Source organism: Coturnix japonica, chromosome 1 (assembly GCF_001577835.2).
Source record: "Coturnix japonica isolate 7356 chromosome 1, Coturnix japonica 2.1, whole genome shotgun sequence".
NCBI classification, from domain to species: Eukaryota; Metazoa; Chordata; class Aves; order Galliformes; family Phasianidae; genus Coturnix; species Coturnix japonica.
Genome location: NC_029516.1, coordinates 70647511 through 70670105, shown reverse-complemented (window position 1 = coordinate 70670105; position 22595 = coordinate 70647511). Strand labels below are relative to the sequence as shown.

The 22595-nt window shown below is 41.5% G+C and overlaps 1 protein-coding gene across 1 annotated transcript in view; it reads right to left on the bottom strand.

Moving 5' to 3' along the window:
- Positions 1–2692: 2692 nt before the first annotated feature.
- TBX15 (T-box transcription factor 15) overlaps positions 2693–22595 on the bottom strand; it is an 86044-nt gene continuing 66141 nt past the window's right edge. The window contains exons 7-8 of the mRNA XM_015874154.2: positions 18161–18258; positions 2693–4889 (exon numbers count right to left, since the gene is read on the bottom strand). Coding sequence (XP_015729640.1) covers positions 4105–4889; positions 18161–18258 — 883 coding nt within the window. The 3' untranslated portion in view covers positions 2693–4104. The remainder of the gene's footprint in view (positions 4890–18160; positions 18259–22595) is intronic.

Below are 22595 nucleotides of genomic sequence, written 5' to 3'. Positions count from 1 at the left end.
GGTGCATCTCTCACATTGCTTGGGCATTGCCTCTTTTCTGGGAAGCCTCAGTAAAATGTGGCAAATAGCTCAGAGATTTCTGTCCGTATGGGGTGGATGGGGAGAGAAGAGCCTATATTGTACACAGGATATCTCTGTCACACATGAGTTTACTTCAGATTCACTGCTGACTGTTCTTAAGCTGACTGTCTGCTCAGGAGAGTGTTGTTCTGGGAGGATTTTACCTGTACACCTAACAGAACACTGAGTAATTTATTTTGACTTGCTTTAAAATGTGCCTGTTATTTTTGATGCTACCTTCCTAACACTGCTCAACTTTTACTTCCTTCTGTGACAACCAGGGAAAAAGCTTATTAATTTTTTTCCCATTTCATTGTTAACTTCTTTTTAATCCTCATAGAGAGTGAAACTCTCACACAAATCATATTTATGTTTGTAGTTGTAACTCTACATTATGGAACATGCAGACAGTCCTCTATACTGAATATTTCAGGAACAGCAAAGTACATATTTAAGTGTTCTGCTGATATCCTAAGTCGAAAGAGTAACTAGTTCATTAAGCTTTTTGAGTTTATATATATGTCACATAGCTATATAAAATCTAAATAAGAAAAGACTATAAGTAGAGTCAGTAAACACAGTCAATAAATGCTGACCCTGAGATCAGTAAGTTCTGAAGGCAATACTGAAGGCAATTGGACAGAGTAACATTATCTCACACGCTGGAGATTGGTAGGATCAGGGATAGCCTGCTCACTAGCTTGAAGTATCACATTGCTGAAGAATCTAGGTGATAGTTTCAAAGGTCTTCCCAGTGTGTTGCTACTGAAACGCATGGAAACTGGGAGTCTGGTTCTTCATGCTGATATCGAAGGTTGTGCCCTACACTGATCCTTTGCTTTTTTTTAGACACCGTGTCAAGTGATAATCTTGGTTGACATTCATTCTTTGTTTTAACAAAGGTTGGAAACATATATTTTGATATTGAGAAGGATTTTGCTTTAGTCAAATCACATTCTCTTACTAGTTGAAATACAGACTCACTCATAAAGATTTAAATGGAATAAATCAGAAAAGCAGTATGATTTCCCTGATATTCAAAAGGCAGTACCAGAGTAACGTATGAGAAAGTGTTTCAAGAATAAGCTTATTTAGGCTGAAAAGCAGTGAATCTCATTGAGGGGACTCCACGAATAGGTTGAGGAGGAGACTGGACACTCCACAGGTCTCCGTGTCTGGCCAAGGGGCAGCCATTCTGTCTGGCAAGCAAAACATCCCTGGGGAGCTGCTCTCTGGAAAGACATCCCCTTCCTTCCTCCTCCTTCAAAAATGGGACAACTCTCAGGCCATTGCCTCCCCACGCCCAACACAGCCATGTTTTGGTCACCATGGGACACTTAGAAATCTCAGCACCATGGTTTTCTGCTTCAGTTTCCTCACTGTTTTCAATTCATCTTAAAAATTGTTAGTTTGCCAAGAAGACCAATGGTACTCTGGGGTGCATTAAAAAAGAGTGGCCAGCAGGTTGAGGTTCTCTGTCCCTCCTCTGCCCCGGTGAAGCCACATTTGGAGTACTGTGTCCAGTTCTGGGCACCTCTGTTCAAGAAAGACAGAACTACTGGAGTAAATCCAGAGAAGGGCCACAGAGATTATAAGGGGTATGGAACATCTCCCTTATGAAGAAAGGCTGAGAGTACTGGGACTGTTCAGTCTGGGAAAGAGAAGAATGATGGTTAATTTTATCAATATCTAAAGTGCAGGAGTCAAAAAAATGAAACAAGGCTCTTTTTGGTCGTGCCTGATGACAAGAAAAGGGACAGTGCTCATGAACTGAAACACAGGAAGTTCCATGCAAACATGAAGAAAAGCTTCTTGACTTTGAGGGTGACAGAACACTGGAACAGGCTGCCCAGAGATGTTCTGCAGGCTTCTTTGGAGATACTGAAAACTCACATGGAGTCTTTCCTCTGTAACCTACTGTAGGGAGTCTGCTTCAGCAGAGGTTGAACTAGATGTTCTCCAGACATTCCTTCCAACCCTTGTGATTCTGTGATTCAGTGACATGCAGTGCAAATGATAAACTGACAAATACCTCAAAATTATGATTTAAAATGAAATAAAAATTATACTATTATCTGTAACTATTTTTTATATATATTAACTGTGAAAAGTGGCTCTGAAAAACTTTTTATTATACTTCAACAATCAAAATAATGATTCTAGCAGTCCATAAGACACAATTCCTGTGAAAGCAGACACCTAATAAATTCTGAGTAATTAACAGAACTTCTACCGTAAATTATGCTCCCTGGGGTTGTTTACTAATTACTTAAGCTGATAGACTGCTTGAGAGAGTTGTTCATATTACAAGAGATCTGATTATGATCAATGCTATGGGTTTAAGTTATATAAAACATCAAGAATTTATTTAGGTCTTCCTGGGAAACAAAGTTCTGGGCTAGTAGTTGCAGAACAGCATTTCTGACTGTTAACATTCTTCTTGATCTGCCCCAACACAAATCCATGCAGATGCTTGCATTCTCTTTAAACACTGTACCTGGACTTTACCTCAACTTTGTATTTTCATTTCCTCTATAGTGAAAGCATGTATGGCAGTACTTAGAAAACTGATGTCTCTAGGAAACTGTTAAAGAAGCCTCATGGACAAAACTAAAAATAAAAAACACAAAAAGAACAATTGCAAAGATTTATTTAGCGCATTCTGTGCTTGGCACTTAGAAACAGAGTTCCGTGCATAGGGCAAATCTTTATACACCTTTTTCTTCATACATATTTTACATACCATTTTTATTGCCCTCTTTTATATTCATAATATTGACTCCCCCACTAGGCATATAAATACATTTATCTACAACACCTCACAACAAATCTCAATAATATCTGTATTCTGTTACTTGGTATTTGCATTTTCACACAACTTAAATGCATAGCTTGCACCAAGCTACAACTGTTTTCTTATTTTTAAAGGATTTGAAGAAGAAAAAAAAAAAAACAAAACAGAAGAAAATAAAACGTAAAAGAAAGTTGGTTAAACAGAGATCCCATGGCAGGCAGGAGATTGGAGAATACTCGACCTCATTGTTACTGAAATGCTATTGGTTTTCTATGGCAATTCTTACATGCAAGGTGAGGGAGGCCAGTTGTACTGCTGCAGAGTGCTCATTTCTCATTGTTATTCCCCACGAGTTCAGTCTTGAGAGTTTCCTCCCATTGAGTTGAGTGCTACAGGACACATGTTCCCCACAGAGGCTTTTGTTCTTTTGGCTTGAGTACATCCCTTTAGGGAATGTCAGTAAGAGCTGATCTCCTTCTCCCCCAGTGCATCTTTTCAAAGATGCTTGCGTGAAGCTTCCAACCCTGCTCATGTCTGAGACTCATTTATGAGTTAAATTTTTTCTCTGTCCTCTCTCTCATCTCTGTCTGCAGACTGAGTACTGGTAGACTCGACCCTCAAAAAGAAAACACTGGTCGAGCAGAGATGCAGTGAAAGTACAGAAACCTCTTTTGGAAGAGAAGCTCCAACTCAGCAGTGCCATTCCTGTGCTACAGTAGAAGGGGCCATAAGTCACTGATGGCTTCAGAAACAGGCTGAGCTGCTTCAACAAGGGACAGTTCAGGAAGGGGAAAGCCTTTAAAACTTTGGCCCATCATGGGCAGTACAGCTTCAGGACAAAGTCTTGGGAGACTGCCTTTCTTCAACACCCAGAGAAGACAGCACAAGGAAATGGCTCCCTCAGCACCGTGAGAGCTCACACTAGCTGAGAGTTAATGCATAAACTGTATGTTTGGTTTCTTCACTCCAGCTTTCACTCATTAAAGTCCTGCCCTTCTCTCTGCAATGTCCAGAAGGAGCAGACACTCCATGCCAGGTCCAGAGGCCCTGGATTTCAACAAGCTGCAGTGGCTGTCAATGGAGGTTTTCCACAAGATTCGGTGGTGCATTCCTAGATGGCTTGTGTTCTAATTTATCATTACAATACTAGTTCCTCTACAAGTTTGAAGGCAAAAAGGTACTAGGATGGGTTTATCCATGGAAACAATGCAGGTCCTATTGCCTTCCATGCCAAGAAGAGGCACTGCAGGTTAGACCATGTGCACAGACATCTGTGAGGAGGAGCCCTGAACAGCACCATACTGTCTGTTGTCACAGGCATTGGCTGTCTGCTGGTTGCTGGAGGGAGGGCTTATCATGTGCATCCCATGATCCATCCCTGTGGAAAGGTATTGCCTCTCTCCAAAGGCCCCACTGGATGGGGAAGAGCAGAGTAAAGTGCTTTGGGAAGTGGTGAGTTTCTCCGGGCTTGCTGCCAGCCTTGGGGAAGCAGGGAAATTGTATCCATAGAGGTTGTAGGGATTGTGCAGGGAGAAGGCGTTGTAGGAGCTCTGCTGCATGTGGCTGCCACCAAACATGTGTGAAGAAGAAGAACTGGATGCAGGATTGCCTGCTTGCATGACATACTGAAACTGGGAGCTGGGGAAGGACCCCAGCTGGCTGCTGTAGGCCTCCATCTTGCTGTTGCTGGGCAGAGAAGAAGGAGTTGGCATTCCTGAGATCAAAGATGGAGTCCTCTGAGGCATGAAGCTTTCGGAGGGCTGTGAGGCAGAAGCAGTGCCACTCTGCAGCCGGTTGTAGCCACTGTCACCCAGCCCTGGGTAGCTCTGCAGGGCAGCCATGTTGCTTCTGGCACATGGAGGGTAGTCAGACAGGTTGAGGTTGCAAAGCTGACTCTCCCGGCAACCAACATTGAAAGTGTTGGGGGCCAGATGGAAGGCTGGAGGGGAGCAGGATGGAGAGAGAAGGTGAGAGGAAGCAGAGGGTGATGGAGTCCCTGTGCTGGAGGTTGTTGGGGAGGTGCCTGTGCTGCCTCCTGCAAAACAAAACACATGGGAAGATGTTCAGAGCCTGAAATCACATGTGCAAAACAAGACAGTCTCATTAAGAAACAGCTTAGTTTAATAAAGAAACAAGGGTGGTAAAATGGCCGCTGGAAAACTTAGTCCCTCTTGGCAAGGGCCTTCACTTTATTAATAGCATCCCTTGGTTTTTCCTGCTGCTGTTTTTTGTTGTGATTTTGTTTTTCAGTGGAGGTTTTTCTTCCCTTTTGAAATAGGAGATGGAAGCAAGCATGCCACAGAGCATCACAGGGTGGAGGAAAAATCTGCAAGGAAGCATTGCTCCATCACTCAAAAAAATCTGCTTTATCTCCTCTCCTGGATTCCAGGAAGACCACCAGTCAGCAATCTGTATGGCCCTGCTGCAAACATGCTTTATCATCCACTCCTTGTGGCAGGAAGTGGCTGAAAACATGTTGGACTTCTGCACTGTTCAACAGTTTTCTTAGATGGCTCATGGTGCAGTGGTGCTCATGTAAGCCAGAAGTAACACAAGTAACACTGGAATGAATGGACAGAGTTTTGAGCTACAGTCTGTTCCACAAAGCTGATATGTAAAGATTTTAACTCATGTGTTTTAACTTTAAAAAGGATTCCATATGTTGTATCACTGATGTTAACAAAATATTGATATTTATGCATGTCAGTAGTATCAATATGTTATACATTATTTATGTTACAAATGGTACAGTTAATTAGTTTGCACAGCAGGGATATTCACATATTCTGACCCAGAGAAAAGAGTGCCACCAAAAATAGGAACTAACTGAAGATATGTGATATGAAGAAGCTGGTGGCACAGTTCTGAGTTTAAGAAGGGATAATTATTGTCAAGATTATGAGATAGAGAAAGCTTCTTTGGTCAAAAAAACCTTTGGAATGCTGATTTCTAGTGTGAAATATTTAATATTTTTTGTTGCTGTTGTTGTTTTGGTTGATTGGGTTTCTTTGCATGAGTATCCATTTCTGAGTTAGAGAGCTAACACTTAAGATTCTTCTAAAAAGAGCAAAGACATGCTGGTGAAGTGAGTGGATTGGAGGAATCAGGGAAACTAGGATGACAGCTGGTCAGGCAGCATTTTGGAAAGGCTATAAGATGACAGGTGAGGCACTAAGGGAATGGAAAAGAGGGTGGTAGAGTGGGCGATTGAAATTTAACCAAGGCAGACTGCACATTAATAGGCCAAAGTAAGGGACGGGTTTCTCGTGTGCTGTCCTGTGGAAACAAAAACCAGAAGGGTTTTAAGAACAGTCTGGGTTTGCTACTAAACAGGAGAGAGAATGAATAAAGGAGATGGGGCGATAGTTGAGGTGATTAGGAGATGCACTAGAAAGTGATCCGACTATGTCTGATTCTTCCTACACATCTAGTATTAAACAGAGTAGGATATTAGGGTAGAAGTGGAGCTTTGAGAAATTTATATTTGTTGTTGTTTTATTGTTTGTTTGTTTGAAACAAAAGCCAGAAACAATAAGAAAAGCAGCCTTGGATAAGCACAGCCTGGATTGGCTGCAATGACTCAGGCAGAAACAAGAAAACTTTTGTTTCTATGACGCTAAGTCGAAGAAGTCATTCCCATTGCCAGCCATAGGAATGAATGCTTATTGCTAAGCCACAGATCAGATCCTTTAGTCATTTATTCAGAAGACAAAAAGAGAAATATAACATAAAATCTGTTAGAATTAATGTGAAAATGTCAGATTTCAAATAACATTGTGGATTTTCTACATGTCTTTCTTGATAACACTGAAATGTTCAGACCTGCTAGTGTATCGTAGCTCCAGAGCCCAACAACCTTTTATGTGAGTTTATAATTATGCTTACAAGAAGTACCATTCCCTGCTTTGTTCAAATTCTCTGAATCTCCAGCTGATTTTGTGTCATTGGTTAAGAAATTACATCCTTTCTCCCTATCTTTCTGTTACAGGATGTCAAAACTGCAACAAGGCCAGCAGAAGGGAATCCTCCTGCACATTTTCATTGGAGGTGAGTTTGATCTCAAGTATACCACTATAGATACATATCTTCCTGTTACATTGGCTTTACAGTAAAGAAGGTAACCTCTGACAGGGGACAGGAAGACAACTGAGTTCAGATACCATCAGTTATCTATCAAAATACAGAAATTTATTTAACCCAGAGATAATCATGCACTTCAACTTGATTCTTTACACCGTGTATTTCATGAACAAACTTTGGACTGTGATTAATGTGTTGAAAATGTCTGGTGAATAAGTAAAAATACATTTTTTTAATGATCGGCTTGAAATGTAATACACAGAATAAATTACTAACTCCATTTCAGTCCGCCTCTATCTCTTAGTTAACATGAGAAAACTATACAAGAGAGGAGCACACACCAGTTACCTTGAGTATTAGGTTTTAAATATCTTTAAATAATATAAAAGGGGACTGATTCTGAGGTATGTGTATCCAATGATTTGGCTCCAGAGCACGAGTAAGGATAGATCCCTAATTAATAAATTCAATGGTTACTTAATGGTTCATAAACTAAAACTATGAACTGCATGTTTCAGGTTACCCTAAAGGGGTACTACAGTGATTCTGCTCTTAATAATCACTATTTGCAGACCAATAGAATAAAAGACTGAAGTGACAACACAGTAATTCTAAAACACTTGAGGTAAAAAAGTTCTTTTTCTCTACCTCTGTAATTTTTTCATGATAAGAAAGTGACAGATCTATCAGCAGAAACAAATGCCAGACATGATGACTTGCTTTCTCAAAGTCTTTGCTGCACATGTCAACCATTAAGGACAAGATATTCCGAACTTCTACTGCAGTAGAGCATAGTGCAGTTTCTGATCACTCATAGAATAATCTTTACACCCTTATGGAATAGGAAACACTACAAAGAAAGGCCCATCAGCTCATGTTCTTTAGAATTCAAATAGCTCTATTCTGTTCTCAGTGATATTTTTGATTCATATTTTTTGGAAGCACTAAGTTTGGGCAAAATGCAACCTGGACTTTTGTGAAGTTATAGCTTGAACTGTAGCTGTTATGAAGTCAGACAAATATGTGTAGAGATGGCAGTAAGCCCAGATAATATATCTACACCATACTGTACACTCAAATGTACAGATGTGTATGTCATTTTAATGGAAGGCGTAGACACAAACCAATCTAGTTAAACTGATACACAAGGATATGCTTAGGAATGGATTAAGTAAACTGAAACCACATTTAGGCAAGAACAAAATGAATCTGAATAATTCTCCTCTGTTTTTTTTCTCTACCCACTATTGCCCATGGAAATAATTGCCAACACCAACATCATTTACCACTGATGCCACAGCACTCCTGTCCTCCATGCTTATCGTAACTCTAAAGTGGTGAGTTATCCTTGCATTTGGTCTTCAGACCATTTCAGGCACTGCGTACATCATGTCCAGAGTTTAATCAAGCCTGGTACCATCCCAAAGGAAGCCTGCCCTTTGTCTGAGTATACAAGTGATAATGAAGTTGACTTTGAAGGGACAAAACCATTTCCAAAGACAGAAGGTGAAGAAAGATTTTGTGCAAGAAAGGTCAGAATTTGTAAACCAGAATGAGTAGTAAGAATCATGGGTGAGGTGGGAAGACAGGAAGAAGACTGAAATTGTAGTGGAAGAGAAACACCACAGAGAGGGTGGGATGTAAAAGCAAACATTCTTTTCCACACCACTGTTCCCTCCTCTTTTTAATGAGATATAGAAATATAGGCTGCACACCATAATTGAATACCTGTCCACAAGAATTAGGAAAACACCTACAACTTCTCATCTGGATAAAAATAGAATTGTCATTAAAATTTCATCTTAAGTAGCTTATGACAAGCCTTTGCTTCCTGTCTCGTGCTTCCTTCTAAGCCTTAGTAATGTACTGCATCTCAAGTAGACTCTTGTTTTTGCTTTTACTTGCACTGAGCTTGTGTTAAAGATAATTTCAAGATAAACTGCAAACCCAGACACAACCAATTCAAGAGTATGATGTGCTTTACAAGGAGGGGCAACAGTGCTCCTGAAGCACTCAGCATGCCAGGACATACAAAGGGACCACTTCTGCACACTGCAGGCCAACTTCTAACACCATAGTGTAGTTGGAAACACATCTGCCAGTAGCCAGTGTTAGCCAAATGAGGCTTCTGGCAAGAGGGAGGTAAAGAGGAGAGTATCAGAGCCAAGAGAGTCTGAAACAATTGTTCATGGAAAATCTTCTGGTATCTTTCTTATGAATGACTTCACAGTAGCCAGCTGACCCACAACTTATCTCAATCTTCTTTATCTGGAAGATGCACATAAATCACACTTTGGACTCCACTGCAGCATACTTTCCTTGCTAGTGTTTCCAGACGTCAATTGCTTCCATCACCTGCAGTTCTTCCATGCAAACCTCTTGGTCCCTGAAGTCCTTATTTAATGCACAGGAAGAGATCAAACACTAGTTGAAGCTATAGTCAGCACAGGAATGGCCAAGCACCAAGGCCATGCCTTGTACAATAGCAGAGTCTCATCAGACAACCACACAAAAGAGCACTGCTGATTATTGTCCTGGAGGAACCACAGCTCCTTCTCTAATATGTTGACATCTCCAGCAGGCAATGGGCATGTGTCTGAGCTCCTGATGGTGCAAGAAAGGAGCTGTAGCCACTAGTCTTTGTCTCATGGTTCTCCTCATGGTGCTTTGATTGAGTTAATAAGCCCTCTTGAGAGGCAGTTTATATTCACTCTGGCACAGAGCTATGCTAATGCAGTTCTCCAGCTTTCCAAATGGAGCTGGCTGGGAGCTGGCATGTGTCTGGCCAGCAAAGAACACAGACTTAGGCACCTGTCCATGCAGATGTGCTCTTAGTTATTTCTGAATGGTCTGGACATGTATGCATACATAAAGGGATTTTCTAAAGCATGGAAGAAAGCAACCCTTCTCAGGTTTTCACAATATTCTGCTCTTGGATAAATGTGATGGTATCCATGCAGGAAAATGTATTAAGGAAAAAAAAAAAGAAAGAAAAAAAAAAAAAGAAAAGAAAAGAAATAAAAATTATTTCCCATTGTGTATTCACATGTTAATATACCCTAAGCGTGGCTTAAGAAACTTACACTTCATCTTCTGAGTTACTGTACCTTTGGTGGCTGAACAAAAATTGAGTACTCATCCAAAGGTAGATAACTTGGACGGTTGTGAGGAAGGAATTGTACAGATTACCAGGAGATCTGATTGTTTATGATGCCAGATGGTGCCATTCTCATAACCTGATCTCATATCCTTGAAGACTCAGGCCTAGCACAAGCGTGGATCTATTCCTGCTTCAAGTAGCACATTTCAGTTCTGCTTGACGCCTACTTGCACCTCTACGTTTTTAACTACCATAAAATGAGTTGTCACTTCTGCTCCCACTTTTCATGACAACTTTTGTCTTGTAAGCATAACCAACATCCTGAGGTCTTTCCTCCTGTTCCCATCTTTCCCGTACCCAAACCTAAAACCCTCACAACTACTGAAAGTTCTTTCACCACTTCTTTCTTACAATACTACTAACCCTTCTGAGTTCCACATTTACCACCACAGGAAACTAAACAGCTCTGATGTCTTCTCCTTGGTTTCAAACTGAGCCAGGGCAGAGCCACCAAGTCTGTGACATGCCTCCTTTCATTCTCTCCCAGTTTCAAGGAATTAAAAATCTCATCTTCCAGGGGAATGAGAGCTATTTCTGCCTTCACAGAGTAGCTGTTTGTTTTTTTTCTCTAGAGTCCTTGGCCAATTATCAAATTATGCAACTGCTGGTAAAATGTTTTAAAGGCCCAAATGGGCCCCTAAAGTAATTTCATGCTGAATTGCTGTATTGGTAGGGGAAACATTAAGAGTATTTTCTTGTTCTTAGAGATACAACTTATCACAAAAAGGAGGGCTACTGCAATATGTTAAAGTTTGAGCAGTTAGGAAAGAAACTATCCTGAAGGTTAGTAAATCATAGAGAAAGATATTTTATAAATTTGTCTCAAATTACAGGAATCTGTGGACTTAATGGTTAAATCTGCAACTTTGATTAATACTTCTCTAGCACTTCTGAACCCTGTAACTCAAATTGGCCAGTCAGCAAGTTAGAGATAAAACCTGCCTCAGTTACCCTCCAAGATAAAATACTTCCAAAATCTTATGTTGAAAATCATAATTTTTTCTTTAATGTGAGCAGGCACTCCAAAAAACTGTAGTCTGGGACTTCTGATTTTCATTCCCTTCTATATCCAGAGCACCAAGAGATTTTTCTCGAAAGAGACAACTTCCCCCTTCTGTTCCCTGTAGACTTTAGTACAGTGGGTTTTATTCCTTGCAAAAGTACAGTTTTCTAGAGCCAGTTTCACACAGTCTCAGGAGCAGACTTACAGGATGTGGCTTTGTTTTGTGTGTAGACTGCTGAAAAGCAGATTTTATACCACGTTTGTAACATATACATCAGCTACTACAGAAATGTTTTCTTTTCCTCTTCTTCAGATGTGGGCATCAAATGGACCAGTTCTGAAGACTGATAACGCCCCAATTTTGTGGAGAAAATTACTAACCAATGATAATTATGTACTGTTTCTCACCATTACAGCTATTATCTTTGATAGCTGATGTCTGTGTCATGGAATGGAAGCTACACCAGGTGACAAATGTAAATTGAATTGTGAACCTCTTTTTCCACTCTTGATGGAGTGAGCTTTGGTCCAACATAGGCCTTGGAAGCTCCAGCACTTTCAACAGTGAAAAATAAAGTAAAAACCTATGAAACCCCATAAACACACCGTGGATCAAAATTTCTGAGTTGAGGAAAAAATGTCAGCATTGTGTCAAGCTCAAAGAACACACCATATTATACTTGAAAGAAAACATGACACTGAGGAAATTGTGCAGACTTTTCAAGTATCACTGCTTCTTTTCATTCACATGAAATCTGATCAAGATTAATGGAACAATAGAAATTTAGGCATCAGCAATTAGGCTTCAAACCTAAAAACCTATCTGAAATAATAAATTGTTCCACGTTCCTTTCAGGTCATCAAGAAGTGGCAAGAACTTTGACTCACAGACCCTCATGTCACATCTGGGAACGTATTTTAATTTCTAAATATGGAAGATGAGATCTTGGAGCACCAGCAACAACCCTTCCCTGAAGAAAAACTGGCTGCTATTCTACATGAATGGAGCTGGAATCATTTGTTCTCTGTTGCTTCATTCAGATGAGGCAATCTACTGGCCATTTGAAGTACGGAGCTGAAACCAGAACTTGATCCCAATAACTCTGGCAACAAGTATTCTGTTTCCAATCTCCTTTCAAAGGATTCAGGAGGATAATTAGCACCAAACCCGTATGTCTGACCTCTGCCAATAGCCTGCACCATTCACAGTTTCTTTCCAAAGGGAAGTAGCATCCAGATTATCTTGGTGGCACTGCTGAAAGAACCAATGGCTGCAGTCAGGAGGTGAGTGGCCAAGCAGATGCATTCATGTGTTGTTCAGATTCCTTTGACATCAGCAGCTCCACACTCTATTTTGTGCATATGGAATCCCAGACAAAGCCAAATGGATCTTTCTGCCCCAAAATGCCTCTGAAGTCAAGTTCTGGAGGGCTCTGCTTGACCCCAATACATGTATGTGCAGTCATGATTTTGTTTGCAGATGGGTGCAATCAGGTTGGCTCTCTGAACATGACGCCCAGCAAGAAAAACAGTATACCAAAGGAGAAATAAGTGACAAGCAGTACAGACAAACCTTGACACTGCCTGCAGAATCAGGGCAATGTTTACAGACAGAGAAGCTGGAAAATCAACAACACCTCTGTTCAGACTGTCTCCCATCTGCTAATGTATCATGCAGGGAGTCCGTTTGTTCTCACTGCTAGTACAATAAAATTTTGCTCTTATCTAGCAGTAAATGAGTGGATTGAATCTATTCCATACAGAGGAGAGGGATCCTTTTGTGTATATCCTTGTCAGCACAAGACTGCAGTGTTATGATAATCTCTCTCAGAGGGAGATGATAGAGCTGTATTCAAATGCCACTTTACATACGCATGCTGCTCTATCCTATCAGAGACAGCAACAGCTCTCTAGCCAGAGAGGAGCTCACTTTTTTTGCTTCTGCTCTTCCCGTTTAGACCTCTTTTAAGCTTATGATGCTAAGATCAACAGCCATTAAGGATGATTTCATGGGCTGCCTAATGGGTGCCAACATACAAAACTGATGTAAGAGTCATCCATTTCTGTTGCACAAGCTCTGCATTTTTCTGTCAGACTTTGCTGTAGCATGGTGTTTCCTGCCCCACAGCCTTAACAAAATGGCTTGACATAGTGACATGTTTTAGTGGGCATGGTGGTGATGGATTGATTGTTAGAACTAGATGATCATAGTGGTTTTTCCATACTTAATGATTCTATGATTCTATACTTGAGATTCACCTGGCAAGATCAACAGGAATATTCAAATCTGATAGAGAACAGGTTGAATTTACTGCAAGTAAGTGGTAGAGGGGCCTCAATAAAGGTACCTAGTCAACTGAGGAGACATAGTTTGAAAAGAAAGCCTTTAGACTTCGTCACTTGGACCTTGACACTTGTGGGTTTGGTACATGTACCAAAACAGTGATTTAATGGAGAAATTACATTTTATGTGCTGTAAATTTGCTGATATATCATATCATGTGACTCTCATACTTGACCTGAATTCTTGCTCGGGAGCTGATTCTTTTCACCAGTTGCCAACAAACATTTGATTTAAATTTTTGCCTAAGTTATCAGCTTTTATAGGAAGGTTCCAACGCTGATCACTATTCTAGTATTGTCGCAGTGTCTTTCTAGTCCCTATGTCCTGGCAAAACTTGCAGTCACTGATAGTGATCTGCTCATCTCAGCATCCTGTGGAAAACTGAATATCATATGGGAGCCAGCACTGGCTCTTTTTACACTTGGAAAGTGACACAATCCAGAGTTACTGGAACTCCTATTTTCTTATCCCCCTTCTCTTCTTTTTTCTTAATGTACCCTGTTAAAATCGAGAAACTAAGCCACATACTTTTAATAATGAGAATCTGGATAAAGTTCAAGCTAAATTTTGAAAATAGATTCCAATTAAAGTCTTTAATAGATTCTTGGCTTTCCTCACATCTCATTGCCATGTGCATTCAATAATCCCAGGCCCCCTTTTTCCCTACTAATAAGTAGTCTGCAGAGTGGTTGACATCATTCTCCAGAAGGTCAGCCCTTCCTGAACTGCTGTTTTCTGAGCATCTGTAAAGTTCTGTTTTGGGGGGACCTTTTAAACTACTATCTTGAGTTCTACTATAATACTGTCAAAAATGGTACTTGCCCTAGTAAAGCTGTGATGACTTTGGCATTATGTGGTGCAAAAGAGACTTTGTGCTCAGGCCAGGAAGGTTCACAAACAGAAACGGCATTTTCTTCTCTTTGGTACTACGACACGGTGATAACAGAGCTATGGAGACTTACTGCTGTGTTTTACTACACTGGAAAGACATGGAAATAAAGTTTGTGTGCTGCTAGTACAAGTCATGAGACATCTGTGTGTGTGGTTGTGCTATCAGGCTCCCCAGCTTGTGTGGCAGCTGAAACCTATCATTGTGTAAATCAGAAAGTTATTTAATCCCTGTATGAAACAGCTGCATACAATGCTCTGGGTATTGATTCTCTGTGTCATCGTGGCCCTTACTCAACATATAGCTTGGGCCAAATGAATGAGCAAAACTCTCAGATGCATGTTAAACAAGAGAAAAGCTAATATGGAAAAAATTATAATACCTTGAGATAATTGTATCGTGTAGCTGTATCTGGAATACTCTGTGCAAACATGTTTTTAAAGAAATGATTAAGGACACAGAAAACCTCCCAATACAAGAGAAATAAAATGACTATCTCTACTCATGGTGAGAAGTGCAGATAAGAGACATAAAAATCTGTAAAACAATTAATTGTATAAAGAAGGTAGATGGGAGGGAACTTGTGTCCTGCTTATCTCATTACCTCTCCCCAAAAGGGATAAAATATTCAGCTAGAGTTGAAAAGGCAGAGACACCTGAAAGAAGTGTTTCACACACTTCTTTCCAATTAAAAGATGGAAACCACAGTTACAAGATTCTAGTGAGTGATGGGATGTTACCACGTATTCTTTTCTCTGCAAGATAGCACTGGCCATAAGCACTTCAGTTCTTTTTGTTCTTTTTGATTAACTATGCAAACTGAGCTTCCATTCTCAAGGATCTGCTCCAGCCAATAAATCATTCCAAATTTTTTCCCTTTAATTAATTTCTTTTCACCCTCAAAGATATATACAGTGGAAGACAATATTATAGTGTTTGCAGCCAGGAAATGTTCACCCAACTGCTTTCCACTATTTTCTTTTTTTCTACAACAAAGATTGTATGTCCCTGTGTATCACTGCTCATCCACCATGAGTTCCAAACCTTTGTCAGTGCCAATGCTTTCCATCACACTCAGTAGGTATGCACCCTACATTTTGTTCCCAGGCACTTGATATTGTATCTGGTTGAATTTAAACCCACACTTTGTTTGAATGCATGCAGGTTACCAAGCAATCCCTGACCTTTCATACCTTAATCCCCATCATCACTTTTAGCATGGCAGTCATTATGAGATTTTTATCTTTTAGCAAATGTGTGGTTGTATTTGATTCCAGGCTGGCTAGTCCATGAGACAGTCTCCACAGAGAAACACTGAGACTGTCCTCATAGGGCGGTGTTTTCACATTTATCATCAGGTTTCCTATTTACTCAATGGCTTTGAGATTGACCTACTACTCATTCCTTCACATATGAAAACTTTTTCAAGCTGGTACAGGTGGCATTAAGTTAAATGCTCAAAAAATCTTTCACAGCTATCCAGTTTTTTCTATCAGTCAAAGTTCCACCCCAATCAGTAAATTTGGTTAGATTTGTCTGACAAATCTACTTTGGAAAAGGCAGACAAGACATTTATTTCATAGAAAAAAAGCATACCAAAGGGCAAAAGAAAAGGTAAGAATCCATAATAATCCTCAACATGTAAAAATCCAGATTTATTTTAAAAAGCAGAAAACGCACTGTATTTACACTGCTAAAGTCCCAAGCTTCTGTCTTGGAAAGCATCATTTTTCCTACCACAGTAAGGGGTACTCATCCGTAGAAAATCAGGGCTGAATTCCACAGTCTCTGCAGGGAATCTATTCCAGCACTCTGCTAGACTTCACGCAACTGGAGCCTGTTACTTCTTCTCCTATCCAGCACAGACAGCATTTTATTTCAGTGCCATTATGTCCTCCCTCTCTCCCTTCTAGCCTGAACAACCACGGCTTGCTCCTCATCTATGGTATCTCTTCCTAGGCACAAGGCCATTTTTACTGCCTCCATTTCAACTCAGTGCAGTAGATGTGCACTTCTCAAGCTTCAAAGGACATATCTAGGCATCATGAAAAGCCACAGCAGAGGGGAGAAGCAAGGAAGGACAATACACACATCCACAAAGTCTCCTGTAACCCCAAGGCAGTTTCCTATAGCCAACCCTGGGGCACTCCTTGCTGGTGCCGGGTGTCAGCAGCTGATTTGCTTCTCATAGCCAGGAATTAAAATAGAATGTGTTTGTACCTTGGCTTTGCACCCACAGCTGAGACCAGAGTTCAGCGTGTCAAAAGAATCACTGGAAAGAGGAGCACTACAAAGTAGGGAGTATTTGTGATACACTAATTTGGGGCTGTTTCATTTGGATAAATGCAGAGCTTAAAAGCACTCACCGTTTTCTAGTGAATCGTGAAGTTTTGAGACCAACCTGTGGACACAGCTTTATTTAGGGCTGCCCTGCTCTCACTGAACTGTAGTGCAGTGGTGGTGGTCTGAACAGAGCTGGCTGGTCACAGGGTACTGGCTTGCTTCCTGGCTTTTCAGCTGCCAAACTATATTAAAACAAGCTAAAAATACATTAAATATTTTCCTTTCCTAATATTACCTTACCACGTAAGCGAGAGCTGGACTTGCCACTAGGATGTTATCTGATAACCACTGGGAGGGGAGGGAGCCATGTGAGCCCGGACAGGAGGTAAGCTGGGCCAGCCGGCTGCCAGAGGAGAGAGGCCACTCCAGCAAGGATGACCATGAGGAGAGGTTGTTATGTTTCTATTTAGGTGGGTGATGAAAACCATTCTGAATCCCTGCTTTAACCCATCTCTGACCGCACAACCCACCACAAGTTGCTGCTCAATGCATATCTCTGAGCTGCTGCAAAACATCTCCTGCCCCCCACACTGTGTTGGATCCTCAGTGGGCAGCCCTCAGCCTCCCTCTGGAGTACAACACATCATCTCCAGGTGGGTCCAAGGTCTGGAGGGAAGATTTGGTTTGATGTCCAGCACAAACTAGAGAGGCCAGAGAATTTGCTCTGCTACACCTGGCACCCATTTAATTCTGACTGTTTGACCTCACAGGTGTCACATCTAAAGATACTTTTGCTTTATTTCTTTTGTTGTGTTTATACTAGGGGGAAAAATAATAGGTTGCAGTGATAGCTCTGTTCCCAGAGATGACTGTGTTTTTAACTAGAAAGAACTATAACGAAGTCAATGGGTGAATCTTATCAGCACAAAATAAAAACGATGCCATAGCCTGAAACTGGAGATGAAAGCCCTGTTTAACAAATGAGGGATATAAAGGGCAGAAGCTATGAAAAGACACAGCATGAACAACTGGGAAACACTTGGGCTACCCAATAATTCTTCCTAGCCTCATACTAACAGTAAGTCTCTCCAGCAAGGCTACTGGGTTTTGCAAGTAAGACAGTGTGATCCTGGGGGAGGTGTGCATATTTCTTGCCTCCTGAGGCTCCCAAAGGACACAGACTCCTTCTCCTTGTGTTTCCGTGCAAATGGCAAACTGTAACTATAAATGATGATCAATGCATTTGACATGCTGGAACATTGCCTCTGCCTGTCTTTGAGTTTAACTCAGCAACACCATGCATGTGGACTGGTTTATCCAATGCTGCACTTCCTCCTACTCCATGTCTGAGCTCCGAGGAAGTGAGACAGCTGCACTGTACCTCATAATGTATAGCCTGTCCAATGTCTCCTAGCTGCCATTCACCCTCCCTATGTCCTTTCACAGTCATCGAGAGTTCAGCAAGGTGAGTGATCTCCTGGCAAAACAGAGCATGTCACTGTGCCTGCACTCTCTTCTTCTGCTTTGCACATCCTTTGTACACTCACCTTGCTGCTTCTGCATGGTGGTGAAATCCTCAAAGGTGAGGGTGCGCACTGGGGGCCTCCAGAAGGCGTAGGTCTCCATGATGGCCTCCAGCCCTGTCCTGCAGGATAGAATAAAGCAAGAACATCAGTCAGCCAGCAAGGGTACTGGCACAGGGAAAAGGGGCTCTGACCTCACTAGACAGCCTGCCAGCGGCCAGTAAAATGCCACCAAAATGTCACCTTGGCAACTGTGAATTCCTCCAGCAAGCCTTTCTGGTTGCTGCAGTAAAACAGAATTTCCCCAGTCAAGACTTCCATGGTCTTCCAGTACCTTTTTCAACAAGGATCCTAAACTTCCATCTTGCTTCACAGGGGACAGATGACAGGCCCTCAAAGCACACTTAGACAAGCAAGCTGTCATACATACAAACATGGGAGATCAGAGATTAGGCCTACAGAATCTGAGAGGGTTTTTATGAATGAACCTTCCTTGTCACTTCCCACTTCTGGACACTGTTCTGAAGGGCTTTTGGAAGTCATCCAAAGGGGAATCTTGTTGTTTTTGTATTTTGACCAGAAATGCAGTAAAAGGCTTTTTATAAAAAGGTCAGTGACTTCTTTGTTTTGGGTCCATAACTCACTACAGCGACAGCACCAAAGAGAAAAAGCCAAAAATCAAGTGAGAACAGCTTTTCCTCTCAAAGGGCTGGGGTCTCAGGTTTGTGGGGTTTATTTCTACTGCAAAATGTTAGCTATGCTGGAAGTCTCTGACTCCACGAGCTCACTGAGAACAGATGCATTACGAGGCAACCCTCTCTGCTCTTTATGAGACAGTCTCCTGAGGTTTCTGCCTAGGAAAATTTCCCCTCTGTGGACACTGAACCTTGTGCTGTTCCCAAGGCCTCTCCTTGCCTCCTTTCCAGCAGGAGGCTATAGCCCAGGCACTGACTTAACACAACTAGAGATGCTTTGTCAAATGTGAGACCATATCCCCTTTCAATGCAAAAGGCTCTAACATCCCCAGAGCCTCTCATCAGATGTTGAGCTGATACTGGAGCTGCCTTTTGCTTCTGAAAATGTCTTTCTGCACGTGCCTCCTCTTGCTCAGTTAACTTTCCAAAGTCTCCCCGGAAGCTCAGATGCTTTAAATACATTGGAGTTGGCAAACCAAAGTCTGTATTTTAAGAGGAGGTTTAGAAGAGAGGTTGTTGCATGGTGTTTATTAGCTGCTAAGCTGTTAGAAGTAGAAACAGAAGACATCTCTGCATAGCAATCTCACACTAGCACTGAGCTTATTACAACAAAACTATCTGGTTAATACAGTGGCCTCTGCCAGCTCATGGAGCTTGGAGACAACGAGAAAGTGCTGAGTGTGAGCCCATCTGCTAAGCCGGGCTCTGTGTGCAAAAAGCAACTCTCAGGCTGCCGGACCACTCCCAGGATTTCCTCTGCCACACACGTGCAGACTCCAGCTGCTTCTCAACACAGCCAGGAAGAGACCGATTCCTTTCTGCAGCCTCCTGAAACGATCCCCAGCCTAAATGCTGAGGGAGAACTTTCTGGGTCCGTTTATCCTGGAAGCATAAAATGCCCTGCTGATTCTGAAGGTCTTTTCCAGCCTAAATAATTCGGCTCCATTCCAGTTAAATCCAGCCCCTAATGGGCTTTGGTGAAAGGAAGCATTAAGCTATTGCTCCTGCCTCATTTACAACTCAGATTGACTCAAAAGTTCAAGCTTCCTAGCAATTAGAGCTCTCAGTCTACAGCTTTCCTTTGCATCAATACAGCTCTGTTGTGTACTGTATTGTTTGTATTTCTAAAGAAATAAAGAGAAAGAGAGAATAGTCAGGAGATAATAAAAGAAGAAATAAAAGTAGGAATCAGAAATAATGTACTTCTTTTGGGGACTGGACTCTAACTCTTTCTATTACTGAGGATGCCAGGGAATGAGGGATGCCATCAGGGACCCCTCTCTTCACAGACCTCCACCACAGGATAGAAAGAGGCTGCTCTCCTAGGCAAAAGCGGAGTGCTATTCTGTGCATGTATCATTCTCTACAGGGAAAAACAATCCTCAGTCTACCAATGGAGAGACATTTTGTAACAGCAGTGAATGTTGATTAAAAAACCCTCTTTTCTGAACTTCTGAAATACTCAGAGGTTTCTTTTGGTCTTCAGTGAGTGTTGCTGGTACCAGTGTGCTGAAATTACCCATGTGGCATCCACTTTCTCTTCCAAAAAGAAAAAATAAGCTCTGAAAAACTGACTTCAAAATGCCTATCAGGCCGTAAACGCTTCCCTCTCACAACAACTTTATGAAGGAAGTAAGAAAGTATAAGAAGAGGACTTGCTGCCAGCTTTACTTTAATAAGGTCAGTCCTTTAAAAGGTATCCAAAATTCTCTCTTTCTTTTTCATTCATTATTTTTTTTTAAATTATTTTGAGTGCTATAAAGTTTTAATAATAGGCAATAAATGAAACAGTTCCATTGTCTGAAAAATGAAAAAAGATGTACGAGCTATCTGTGCACGTCCATAATCCATCCCATATGGCTGACCCTGCCATTCCCACTGCATGCGGGATGCAGGTCATCATTTCATTGTTCACAAGGGAGGCCAAACCACTGGCTCCAAGCATCCTCCTGACTCTCTTACTCTAGACAAAAGCTCTAAGACCACTTCCAACACAAACGGCTTTTATTCACCTCAGCTGCCCATATCTGAAAAGAAAGTGTTGTTGCTTGCCTTCAGCTTTGTTGTTTTTTTTTTCTGTCCATCACCTCACTGGGTTTCCAGTCTGTCTCTCCTTCCGGTTTTCTCCTACATATGGAGCATCACACCATCAGATGAACTCTATCCAGTCTCCAAAAATAGGTTCTGTGGTATTAAACCTGCACCACTAAACATTTGGCTAGCTGATCTCTGTATGTCAAAAATGCTATTTATCAATCTCTTGAAGTTCAGGAAAACAAACAAGTAATACCTGGCTTGTAAGTACACTGCCCTCTTAAAGAAGAACCTCTTCTATGTTAGAGTCCTTTTGCCACTGAGTCCAGTTCTTTTGTTTCACCTTTACGTATGTTTCATCTATTAAGAGGAAACTAAGCCTAGGCTTCATTGACTCAAGCTACCTCTCTGACCCATTAAGGCTGATGGCTAGATTGCTGAAAAGCATTGATTAATATTGTTTGAGTGTTCAAAGACTTCAGAAAGTTCAGCTGCTGAGCTATTTGTATCCTTCCCTCCAAAAGACTTCACTGCTGCCTCTCCCAGCATAAGCACTGCAAAAGAAGGCAACCATGTGAACAACTGAGAGATATCCAAGAGGGGATACACAACAAGATCGCTCCCTCACATGAATAAAGGTAGTTATACTGTGATGGGAGTTCCCAGAGCAAAAGGCTTTCAATACACTCTTGTGCCAATGAAAAGAGACCTCACTCATAAGGAAATACATAGGAAAGCTGCAAGTTGATGCAAAGGAAAGATTTAAAATGAAATTTAATTTGAAAAAAAAAAAAATAGTCAACCCTGCCATTCATGCAGCAGGCAACAACAGTAAGCAGTAAGATAGATATGAGTGAATAAGAAATGAGTGAAAGAAAATCATGCCTCTTTGTTTTGTGGAAAAGCCTCAACACAAAGAAGAAAGGCAACGTCTTAGAGAAGTGACCTAAGATTTCAGTTTGCTCTGTTTTTCCCAGTGTTTGTATTTTCTTTATCATTTGCTGGCAAACTACCTATGGCTGTGGTTCAGCATCCCGATGTGGCTGGTTGCCCTGGAGCACTCCCAGATGTTCTGCAGCCTCTGCTGCTACTAGATTGCTGGGATCTTCTTAAGATCTCATACAGAAAACCCTTTGGACAGATATACTCCTGCTTCACAAATTGTGCCTTTCTCCAATTACCCCACATTTTTAGGGGGTCATTCTCCAGCTACAGCCTGGTGCACTGTAGATGACCAAAGGTGCAAGGATGCAGGAAGTTGCAGAGCATTATGATTGTTCAACCAGTTGGCCAGTGATGGGATTTAAATTCATTAGGGGAAGGGGAAGCATTGAGCACATTTAAGAAAGGCCCCAGTTCTTCAATCCTTTCCACATACAGCTTGAATCTTACTGATTTTCTCCCTCCTATGGGTACACCTATGCACATGTCCCCCTGAAAGGTAGCAGTTGAGCATCCCAATGTCCTCCGCTAGCTGACAGCAGCAGTACAACCTTCGCCAGACTGCTGCATGTGAGGCAGGCGCCTGGCTGCTTATATATGCTTGCAAATACCTTTGCCTGTTTTTTCTTCCTAAAGCCTCAGGCTCCTCTCTTTGATGTGTAATACCTTAAAGATTTTAATTCCTCTTTACATCAGCAGAGAGCCTTACTGAGCTTTCCCCACAGCTGCAGCCATGTAGCAATTTCCTGCCCTTTCTTAAATCAATGAGCTACAAAGATCAGTAATTC